The sequence below is a fragment of the Macadamia integrifolia genome, chromosome 14, assembly GCF_013358625.1.
Source record: "Macadamia integrifolia cultivar HAES 741 chromosome 14, SCU_Mint_v3, whole genome shotgun sequence".
NCBI lineage: Eukaryota > Viridiplantae > Streptophyta > Magnoliopsida > Proteales > Proteaceae > Macadamia > Macadamia integrifolia.
Window position 1 is genome coordinate 1,505,410 of NC_056570.1, and position 12,105 is coordinate 1,517,514.

The 12,105-nt window shown below is 38.9% G+C and overlaps 1 protein-coding gene across 1 annotated transcript in view; it reads left to right on the plus strand.

Annotated features, from left to right (window-relative positions):
* Nucleotides 1-3,803: 3,803 nt before the first annotated feature.
* Nucleotides 3,804-12,105, plus strand: part of LOC122061666 (chromatin modification-related protein EAF1 B-like) — a gene marked incomplete at its 5' end in the record, with an annotated part of 29,934 nt that continues 21,632 nt past the window's right edge. Inside the window, 9 exons of the mRNA XM_042625077.1 lie at nucleotides 3,804-3,867; nucleotides 3,968-4,164; nucleotides 4,332-4,385; nucleotides 4,475-4,555; nucleotides 4,750-4,887; nucleotides 5,021-5,137; nucleotides 7,957-8,057; nucleotides 8,237-8,452; nucleotides 8,534-8,915. Of these exons, the coding sequence (XP_042481011.1) occupies nucleotides 3,804-3,867; nucleotides 3,968-4,164; nucleotides 4,332-4,385; nucleotides 4,475-4,555; nucleotides 4,750-4,887; nucleotides 5,021-5,137; nucleotides 7,957-8,057; nucleotides 8,237-8,452; nucleotides 8,534-8,915 (1,350 nt within the window). The remainder of the gene's footprint in view (nucleotides 3,868-3,967; nucleotides 4,165-4,331; nucleotides 4,386-4,474; nucleotides 4,556-4,749; nucleotides 4,888-5,020; nucleotides 5,138-7,956; nucleotides 8,058-8,236; nucleotides 8,453-8,533; nucleotides 8,916-12,105) is intronic.

The following is a 12,105-nucleotide window of genomic DNA, read 5'->3' on the forward strand; positions in this document are numbered from 1 at the left end:
CATCATACACCACCACCACCACCTCCACCACCATATGGGACTGGTAGACATGATGATGGAGCAGAGAGAGCAGCAAAACTGGATGTCCCTGATTTTTATGGAGACAATAATCCAGAATTGTACCTTGACTGGATTCACAGTTTAGATACATTCTTCAGATGGTACGGGTTGACTGAGGCTCGAAAGATTCTATTTGCAGAGGCCAAACTGAAAGGCACGGCTCGAGTCTGGTGGATCAAGCAACAACAACAGAACCGAACCCGAGGCATTGGGTTGGTCACTACTTGGGCTGAAATGTATGAAGTCATGAATCGACGATTCTTGCCTTCTGATTACAAGCAACGCATGCATCTCAGGTTTGCACAGTTGAAACAAGAGAATTTGACCGTTGAAGAGTATGTTGCTAGATTTTATTATTTGGCCACTCGTTCTGACTTTGAGTGGGATGAAGAAGTCTTAGTGGCCCAATTTCGCAATGGTCTGCACCCTCAACTTAGTGCTGCCCTTGCATCTAGTCGACTACCTACAATGGAAGACGCCGTCCAAGTAGCATATCAGGTTGAGGAAAGTCTGAAACGCCCATACAACCGGAGAAATTTTGCAGATACTTTTTCTCGAGGTACTAGTTCCGTTTGGCAACAGTCTCCTACCCAAGAGAGGTCCTCTAGCAAGCCACAGGCAAGTGCTACATCTATGGCTTCTTCATGACCTAGTCGGCCGTATTCTCCACCTCGACATGTTTCTGAAATGTCATCTTCACGGCCTACTCGCCCATATTCACCCCCTCGGCGTGGTTCAGATAAACCTTCTGATTCTTCAAAATTTACAGTTCGATGCTACTCATGCCATGGATTTGGACATATCAGTGCCCAATGTCCCGGCCGTTTGGTTGCTTTTATTGATAAGGATTCTCCTATACCATATATTCCCGAAGAGCAACTTGGTTCTGACACAGTTGATTTAAGAGAAGAGCGTGCAACAGGTGAAGTCAATGACACTCTCAGTGACGATGACCAACATCTTTTTTATGTCATTCGTCATGTGTTGACCACTCAGAAGGCCACTGAAAATGAAGATTGACGCCACAGTAGTATTTTTCAGACTCGTGTGAAGTGCAATGATCAGTTGCTAACCTTGGTCATTGATGGAGGCAGTTGCACTAATGTTGTCTCTGAAGACGCTGTTCGTAAGCTGGGATTGAATACAGAACCACATCCCAATCCTTACAAGGATGCATGGGTGAACAACATTAATCTCAAAATCACAGATAAGTGCTTTGTCACATATTCTATTGGTGGATTTAAGGATACAGTCCAATGTGATGTTCTCCCTCTGAAGGTGTGCCATATCCTTCTTGGTCGACCTTGGTTGTTTGATAAGAAAGTACAGCATTGTGGCTATGCCAATACCTATGCCTTCAAGCATGTCAACAAGACTATGAAGTTTCATTCTGCCAAAGATCTCCCTAAAATTAAGCTCAAGAAGATGGGATCGTTCCTCATTCAGTGTATTCCGTCAGACGGTCTCCTCGGTCCTTTCCCTAACTCGACGGAGTCGATTTATTTTCAGAGGAGGAGAGTTGATGCAGATACGGCTGCCCTTTCTTGGTTGGACCAGCATGACCGGCTTTGGAAGCCAAGAGCCAAGAAGAACCGGTCCAGCCCAGGGTTTTGGTCCAACAAGGGTTGGAAATAAAATTAGTAGTTTACTTAGTATTTTATTTCATGCTTTTAGTTTCCAAACTTGAACGTAGGAGTAGGATTTATTTCCTTGCTTTGGTTTCCTTTTATAGTTGTTTCCTAATTTAGGCTAGTTTCCATTTCAGTTAAGTTTCTAATTTCATGTTCCTATTTTTCTATATATTGGTTGTAATCGACTGAAGATTTAGAGAGCAAATTGATTATTGAATGAATGTGTGAGTGTGATCTCCTTTTCCCCATCTCTACTCTGATTTCCCCTCCCTTCCCTAAGGGTTCTCCATCACATAGTTTCATAGTTTGACTCATTAGTTTTATGGTTCTATATTTATTGCAGCTCTAAACCTCAAGTTTTAAAATGAAACAAGAATTCCAGGTTTGCCCTTGTGGTTGATAAATTGAGCGGTGAAAAAAATGAAAACCTTGAGATTGTACTAATGAAATCCCCAAATGAAATATGAATAGTTTATAAGGCTTCATCACTATTCTAATTTGGGGACTGAGTTTTTTTGATAGTTCCTTTTTAACTCTTGACCTTCTACCTTCCTAATTAAAACTGATGGAAGTTTTATTATCTCAGAAGTGAGCGGGTGTAATCAGTTAACATTAAAATTTTATAGAAGTTACCTCCATATTCTGCTTACCAGATGCATAATTTTTTTGGATAAATCACCAAATGACTAATTTGTTTACACATGGCCTGCAGTGTAGAATGTGAAACTTACTCTGAGTTGAAATGTGCAACTAATGGAATCAAGTAACTGTATTTGTATAGTGTCTTCTTATTTTTTAGGGGGGTGGGGGGATGCAAGAAAGGTGTCGAGTATTAGTATCGGGCAGCGTATCAGAAAATTGGTTTTAAGAGACGTATTGGAGAGACATTAAGAGATACTAGATACACATGGATATGCTTGCGATACATGCAGAACAAGTGTTTTAAAGTATTTTGCACCATAAATATGCAATAAATAATAATACCAACTAATATTTGGTTATCTCTGTCTTCACGGTATCTATGTGATTCAAATCTTCATTGGCAAGTGCAATATCAAACATTCAAACCTACTAACAAGTAATAGGAAGTAGTTAAACAATAAGATTTGAAAAAGAAAAATATATTTGCATATTAGGATACTGGCTTAAAGTAGTAATCCCTAAAGGTCCAAACAAAGAAGCGATATAGAAGTATAAACATACGTTTAATTAATAAGTAACATGCATTTAGTATATACACATTAATCATACTACTCTACTAGTAACATTTAACAAATATGTAGTAGTCTGGAACTATAATTAGTACAACAACATCAACAAATGGGACATGGATCCTCCTTGCCCTCCAATCAGCTCTATTCGAGGTCATACCCGGGACGAGACCTAAACTATGAACTATTAATGATAAGTGCTTGACAAAAACGTAATTATATATTATCAATCACAAATCATTTTAGATGATCTGAATCTAGGTCAGTTTTCCAGTTTAGATGTGATACTTGGCAAAAAAACATGCAAGAAGAAACTATTTTTTTAACCTACTTCAAACCATGGCTTTGATGTTCGATCTCCACTTGATGAGCTTTAATGCAATTTTTTACATCTCCTATGTCGTTTTTGAGTGTAAGTAAGATCCCCAATTAGGTTCTGACCAAAAAAATCAGAGTAGGAAGAAGTTTTCTTTCAAACGGGATTTTGGGTTTTGGCAGCCTGTATCGGTCTGTAGCATTCGTATCAGTCCATATTGGTATTGTATCGGTTCTGTGCATAAATTTTTTATGTATTGATTCTGTATTGTGTCGACATGTCCGATCTCGATATGTATTGGCTCTATTGATCCCTATCATATTTATACTTGTTACCATGGCTGCAAGGCTACAAGCACCCGATTAACATAAGTGGAGCGTAAATGATGATGAAGTGAAATGTATACTGATGAGTAATACAAACTCAATGATGCTGTACAATATTGTTATTTATTAGCTTTAGCTCTGTATTCTTTTCCCTGCTGCTTGACTGTAGTTCATTTTTTCTTTTCTTCTATGTGTTTTTTATTGTTTTTTGTGCATAAAGTAATGCAATATCTTCAGTTTCATATTATGCGCCTTCTAATTGCAGAGGGATAATGCCAAAAAGAGATTGGAGGGTCATCATTTTGAATCTAATGGAAACAGTGGTAATGCTCTTTCTCAGTTTCTATTTGCTCTTAATGAGGGCACTTAGGATGCTTGAATCGTGCTTCACATTTACTTGATTTTTGAATGTGTTCTCTGTAGGCATTTTTGGCCAACATGCTGCGAAGAAGCCTAAGATGATGAAGCAATTAGCAGAGACTTGTCCTGAGAATTTTGCTCCAGTGACTGGTTCAATTCCTTCTCCTGTGGCTTCCCAAATGAGTAATATGTCCAATCCAAATAAGCTGATGAAAATGATTGCTGGCCGGGATCGAGGCAGGAAAGCGAAGGCACCAAAGGTATGCTCTATGTTGACAGCCTGCTAAAGTTTCTTACTTCTATCTATTCTCTTTCTGGTTTTGTTGCTGGTCTATATTTGTTCGCATGAGCTTTTCTAAAAAATGTTTGATCTCCCCACACCCACCCCCCCCCCCCCAAAAAAAAAAAAAAAAAAAAATCGTTGCAGGCACCTGCTGGGCAGTCAGGGTCAGGAAATCCATGGTCGCTATTTGAAGACCAGGTTAATGGGCTCCTATCAACTATAGCTAGAATTGGGTGGCTTTTAAACTAGGAAAGAGTTTCTTAAATATTTTCTGGTTTTTAATGCAGGCACTTGTTGTCCTTGTGCATGATATGGGTCCAAACTGGGAGCTTGTAAGTGATGCTATCAACAGTACACTGCAATTCAAGGTAAAACTAATTTCATAATCTTCCTTTACTGTTCACTCATGAACTATCTTCACTTTCAGTGCTCTATTTAGTTATGGTGCAAGTCCTTTGGTTGCTTTCAGCCTACTTTATTCTATGGTTTAGGGTGCATATTCATTGCTTTTGTCCTTGGAGATTAAAGATATTTATACTATTCACCTCTCCAACATTTCCAGTGCATTTTTCGGAAACCTAAGGAGTGCAAAGAGCGTCACAAAATTTTAATGGATAGGAATGGTGGTGATGGAGCTGATAGTGCCGAAGATTCAGGGTCATCTCAGCCTTATCCATCTACTTTACCTGGCATTCCAAAGGCATGTCTTTGGTCTAACTTGTACTCTATGTCCTTTATGTTTATGTTGGGTTTGGAGTAACTTTATACCTACATAACTACAGTTTGAAAAACTAACTGATCCAATCTGCTGGTGTTGCGGTATACATCAACAGGGCAGTGCCAGACAGTTGTTTCAACGTTTGCAGGGTCCTATGGAAGAGGATACTCTTAAGTCTCATTTTGAGAAAATCATTTTGCTTGGTCAGCAACTGCATTCTCGTAGGAGCCAGGTTTGTTCACAATTGCATCCTGTAGCGTCATATTGTTATGAGTTAAAAATCCTAGGATGAAAATTTGCATGCAAAAACGAGCCAGGAACCTTGTATTGGATTATTTGCCAGAGTCAAAGTAGGTCTTGTTATTTTTCAAGGGGAATTTGTTTAGCATTTTATAATCCATTTTAGTACTTCTTGATTCCTTTTGTCCATGTACCTATTTCCTAAATCCTCCAAGGCTAGTCACTAATGTTTGATACTTTCTGTATTTTGTTCTAAGTTGGTTCAATGTATGTCTGCTTTTATCAGTTTCTGAGCTATTTCTTACATAATTTAATATCCTATACCATTTGTGTAAAGGCATGCTTCAATCTTAAGTTGCCCTAGTACCCAAAAAAAGGTGCCCAACTCCATAATATTATTGGTATGTTTTTTATCCATAGTTGTCACGTTGTCTAGGTGACCCAAGGTGGAGGGGGCCTGGATGCTGGACGCAAGGCGACCAAGGCGCCTGCCTAGGCGATGCCTTAACAACTATGGTTTTATCTTCTACATGGCTGGTTTCCATTCTTTGGTACTTTGCATAGTTGCTATGTTACGTGGATATGGATAAGTTGAATTAGGAACTAGTGATTTGTGAATGATTTGACTTGTCAGTAATGATAGAGGTCTATCTTATTTATAAGAAAATTACAACCAAGTAAGGAAAGTAGGATATCGCTGACTAAGCGTCCCTATCTACAAGACTTACTACGATAAATAGTAAATAACCAAGGTAATAAGTAAATTAACTATGGTCATCTCAACAGGATGCATATGTTAAACCTTGGTACATTTCGGTACTGCAATTTCAATAGTCATTTCATTTCAATTCTGGGCGAAATGACTGAAATTTATGACCATGCAAAAAGGTGTTAGAATTGGCAACACTCCCTTCCTGAAACTTGGGGAAAAAAAGAATGCTTTTTGGACTCTCAGGTGTTATCATGGATATCAGATTATTTTTAAAAAAGTTAAGATTATATTTTTATGCTATGTAATAACTTTGAGGGTGTTAACATGGGTATCAAATTATTTCTTGTGCATACTATGTAAGCTATTTGTAGTGTGTTTAAACTCAATTCAACTTAGGCTTATCCCAGCTAAATTGGAGTCAACTGCATATATCTGGTTTCACCATTCAATCTATAACCATAATCCATGCAATTTTCCTCTCACCACTTCTCCTAAAGTCTTTACTCCTTTTTAGATACTCCAGTGAGAATCATGACACTGCTTGCTTGTGCATTCAAAGATCTTCATTGCACATGGCCATAGTTGTCATGGTGTCTAGGCAACCAAGGTGCCTGGATGCCTTAGCAAATATGCACATGCCCATGCCACTTCAAATGAATTTCTCTTAACTTATCGTGTGTTGGAGCTACTTCTATATTACCTCTACGTTAAGTCTGATATTGTTTATTCCTTATTTTGTCTTTTCTAGCTTTACTACTCAACCATCTAGACATCTTGATATCAACTATACCAATTTTATTTATACGTTGTGTCCTTATTGCTCAACATTCAGCTCCATTTATCATTGTAGCTTATTTACAGGCGGGAAATGAGAAGTTTTACTTCATTCTCTTGTCCATTTACTCTCTCTATCTATACCCCACCCCCAAAAGGCCCCAAATAAAAAAAATAGAAAAAACTAATATTTCTCCATCAGACTCCATGAATACATCTAGACACCTGTGTTGGTGACATGCTTTGAAAGGTGTTGGTCTGTATGTCCACACATGTGGAGACTTTTGCAGCTCCAAATTTGAGGTGTCTAGGCAAACACAGCTGTAGATTTCCTGCATGATGTTTCAAACTTCAACCTATCCAATCGATAGTTATCATGGCGAGTAGGTGATCCAAGGTGTAGGAGGGGTGGCTAGGCAACAATGCGCCGGTCTACGCATCGCCTAGGCACCATAGGCTTGCAGTAAATGACTATATGTGATGTAGCAATGATAATTCTATATTATTATGCTTATATGCAACGTTGGATCCATATAAATGCAATATGATATAAATATGTTAGTAATGACCTAATATGAGAAATCAGCATATAATAGACAAAGCATGAATATAACATAAAGCATATTCATCAAAATATATATATATATATATATATCAACATAAACTCACAACAAGGCGTGCTGTCACCTTGGTCCCAAGAAAGAGCCTGTACACCTATGCCTAGGCGGTGCCTACGCAACGTCTTGACTACTATGATCCAATCTTTGTCTTTTCTAAACTAATTAGTATCTTATTTCATATTATATGCCATTTGTGTGATCAATCAACATGCTTCGTGCTTGATACCCAATTATAGATCAACATGGTTCGCTTTATAACTAATCTCATAATGAATCACTTTGTTCCTAACTTGGCGTGTCTCATGCTTGTTGGTTCTTTCCATTCTTTGTTCTATGTCGGTATAAGATTTATGTATTCTTCATGGTTTATAAGTCATTTTCTTATATAGTTTAGCATTATGTGCCATCTACATAATAATTTAGCACTCTTCCTGGCCCAATGTTGGTTAATCCTGAGATACCAGTTCTCTGTGGGTTCTGAAATTGAGGATCCCAGCTTCCATAGTATTTTGGGCCACATAGATTTAAGCAGTTTACTTTCTATTTATTTACATCGACATGGTTATGTGTTGATCCATAGTTTTTGGATTTGGGAGCAATTGTAATAAGGTGGCTACTGAGTTCTTTGATGTTAACTTCATTTACAACCCTTAAAATATTTCTTGATCTTATTTTTTTTAATGTCTTTTTTCCCCATTTTGGAAGAATGGTAATCAGGAACCAAAGAAAATAGCACCAGTCCACAATTCTCATATTCTTGCGGTTTCCCAAGTCTGCGCAAATAGCTTGACTGGAGGTCCTCTAACGTAAGTTCGATATTGTTCATTTGAGTGTGAGAATTGCAGAGGATTTGAGTTTTTTGCTTCACTTTCTTTCTTCATTCATATTTTCTGACACTATTTACGTATATTGTTTCATATGTATTTTTTTCTTATAATAATAATAATAATATTTTTTTGAATTGGTTTTATTGGATATGATGAAGGCCTATTGATCTTTGTGATGCGACAACATCCAGCCCGGATATTCTTTCCCTTGGATATCAAGGGTCTCATAATAGTGGTTTAGCAATTCCAAATCAGGGTTCTGTTGCTCCAGTTCTTCCAACTTCCGGTGCGAATGCCATGCTACAAGGGTCTTCTGGTATGACTCTCGGCGGTAGCCTGCCATCACCTTCTGCTGCCCTGAGTGCTCCTATGAGGTACTTTGTGCTTGCGATTATCAATTTTTTTTCCTCAGATCTAATATTATCATACTGGTATTGATGGCTGTTATTTGTTAGGGATGGTCAAAGATATGGTGCTCCAAGACCAGCATCTCTACCAATTGATGAACAACAAAGAATTCAGTATAATCAAATGCTATCTGGTAGGAACATTCAGCAGTCTGGCATGACAGTTCCTGGGGCTATTCCAGGCACAGATCGTGGTGTTCGTATGCTACCTGGTGGAAATGGTATGGGTATGATGTGTGGAATGAATAGAGGCATGCCAATGCCTCGACCAGGATTTCAGGGAATAGGTTCAGCTGCTATGCTGAACTCTGGAAGTATGCTTCCCTCTGGTGGGGTGGGGATGCCAAGCCCTGTAAATATGCACCCTGGAGCTGTTTCTGCACAGGGAAACTCTATGCTTGGACCGCGTGATGCTTTGCATTTGATGCGGGTGAGTATTTTTAAATTTTGATAGACCACAATAATGTTTCTGTTTTCTGTTCAATTGCACCTTTAAAGAAAAATATGTTAACATAATCAACGGGAAGCATGCCACCAAAACATTTAAGAGTTATGTAGATGTTACTAAATTCCTGACCCATTTAATACAGCTGGATGGGATTTAAATTTTGACAATTCCCAAAGTTCTTGGATTTTTTTCGGTTGCGAGGGTGACCATAGTGATTGACGCAGTTCAAGGTTTTAAAAGGGGATCTAGAAGAGTGAACTACTACTAGGATTGCGATTTTCAAGCTGTATTCAGGAACTTGAGAGAATATGGCTAAGTATGGATGATCAGATATGAGGAACTGTTTAGATTGCAAACAGTATCCAATAACCAGATTTTGATGTTTATAAATAAAATCCATCCAGAGAGTTGTAATTGAGGAATTGATTCTGGTAAAACAAAGGATAAGGGAAAGAAGATGCTTGGATCAAGAGAAGAAATAGAGGACAATGAAGAATAGTTGATAGATATCACCTGGCTACAAAAGAACCAGAACTGTAAGAAGAATACACGAAAAAAGCAGTAGACCAGAAGAAGAGCCTTTGTCCATGTTTGCGGATCTCAACAACTCAGAAACTCTAAAAAAACTTCAATACTATTATTCAAATATGTCCAACTGAATATGGGGGTGTGTATATGTATATGGGGAAGACCGGAAGAGATTGCTACCTGGTCATGTGGCCCCTGCACCTTGACACCGAGGGTGGGGGTGGGGGTGGGGGTGTGGAAATTACCTCCCATGCCTTGTTAAATGAAAAAACCCAATCATTTTGATTCCCTTGCTTGCGCTTTCATTGGCTCCCACGCTAGTGCAGGGGCCACACGACCAGGTAGTTTTCTTTTTCCTTATATATAGGGAAAAGGCCGAGTATGCTAGCAGTATACCCAAATCTATGTTTACCTCTTTCCTCTTTCATGTGATGTTTTAATAGTTTTTGCAATCATTCATGCAATTATATATGTCTTACATTATTTCATGTGATAAAGCTTCCATGTTGGCTTAGGTTGTTAAAATTCTCGGGGGAGAATATTCGAAATCCAAGCATCTGGTAGAAAGACAGGAAATTCCTGGCGAGGTGGATGCCTAACACCTTCCTACACTCGTAACTTGACAAAGACCCCTGTCTCTGGAACAGAACAAGATATGAAGTCAAATTTGGGGGTTTCCATCCTTTCACAGGAATCCAACCCCTTGCTTGAGCTCTATCCCTCGATCGAAATTGGGCTCCATAATAGGGTTCTAGGCCTTGAATCCTAAATGGCGACTCAAAAATCATGCTTTTCCCATCCCACATAGTCACCAGATATGTTTGGAGTCATCACTCTGCAAGGCAGATAGGTGAGGAAAAAAGTGAGAAAAAGACAATAGAAAACATTTCACAGGAACCCTCAGGGAATGAAGGAGAGAAGGAGGCAGGGTTAATACCTCTCTCTCTCTCCATCCGATCCCAATCCGTCCCCCTTACAGATCCTTTGGAACCCTCTTAAGATTCAAATCTCCCCCATTTCCTCCTCCTAATGCATCCACCTCTCCATTTCTGTCCCCAATGGTTCAAGTCCTTGCTTCTCCTTTGTTTATGCCTTGAAATGTGCCTATGAGAGGATCTCCCTTTGGGATGACCCTCGCTCCTTTTCTCCCTCCACAAGACCCTTCCCTTAATGTAGGAGTAGGTTACAAGTAAACTACCCTAGCAGTTTATAACCCCAAACGACAGTTTAACACCCAACAACTAACTTGATAATAACCAGAAATAGGACTAGGAAACAAGGGAATAAGACCAACAAATAAACCTCCAAGGTTACAGTAGCAATGCTGTAGCAAAACCAGCCCAAAAACCAACCCGATTGGAGAGAGAATGACCTGCGATAGAGCTAGAGAGAGAGAGGTGTGGCTGGGTCTGTGGGGCTCCAATTGATCTGCAAACTGGGTCGATTGTAGGGCCTAGGGAAGGTAGAAAAAACCCCCTAAATATGAAGAGCTTCTGATGGTTGGTTTGAGAGTTATGTGCTTTCTTGATTTTTAGACCTAGGAGAGAATCTGAGAGAATTCTTCAAGAACTGTAGTAGGGCTGCTTGGGCAGCAACAAGAAGAGAGTAGAGTGATCCTTGGGTGGTTGTGAACACCCTCTGAAAAGGCCAAGCAGATCAGAGATCAATTGGGGAAGGAAGAGGAGATCGATCTCTCCCCTAATTCCTCCATGGGTGTTGGTTGGGTTTGGCTTTTGAAGTTCTAAACAGATCTGATTTTCTTAGGATTTTTTCTTTGTCAGTAAGCAGTAACAGTAGGTAGTAAAAGCAGCAGAAAATAATAGAAAATGAATGAAAGGAACAAGACAAGTATGGGTGGGATCGGCTATCTAGGCTCAGGCATCTCACCCACAACTATCCCAGCTGTTTTAAGTAATTGACTGCAATCATTTGTTAGTCAAATCTGAGAATTGAGAGTACATAAGCTCCTCTATGTATGGAGGGTAGAATAGCATTCATACCATAACTAGGAGTTAGACTCCAAGTAGGTTTAGACATTACATCATAGGAGTTGGACTCCAACTAGGCCTAGACTAAAACTCTAACATGGAGTTGGCAACTAAACATAGTTTTTAAGGCGGTAAGGCGACGGAGGCGTTTAAGGGTTTTTCGGAGCGCCTTAGCGATAAGGCGGGCATAAAGCGTCGTCTTATTGACTAAAGCGTTCCTGTGTAATTTTTTTTATAAAACAAATCTATTTGGCTCAAATCCTAGTTGAATCCTATTACTCATATGTTAAATAAATACTAAAGGTTCATATTCATATCAATGTAAGATATTCATCAAGAAAACAAATCAATAAAGTGAATAAACTAAGTTCATCTTCATCAATCATCAATCATCATAACATATTAACATATAATATAAATACATAATTATGAAACAAAATTATAAACATAAAGAAAAGAAGACATAAAAAATACAAGTATTTATTATACTTACCTCTATGATGCCAAAATGAGTGCCTAAGCCCTAAGGTCATCCACTATATTTCTACTCCTGTCAAAGAAGAATGAAGCTCACCGCTGCCAGAGCAAAATGGTCACCTGGATCAGTGGTTCTTCCTTGTTCCTTGATTCCTTCTCAAAGCCCTTTCTTAAAACCC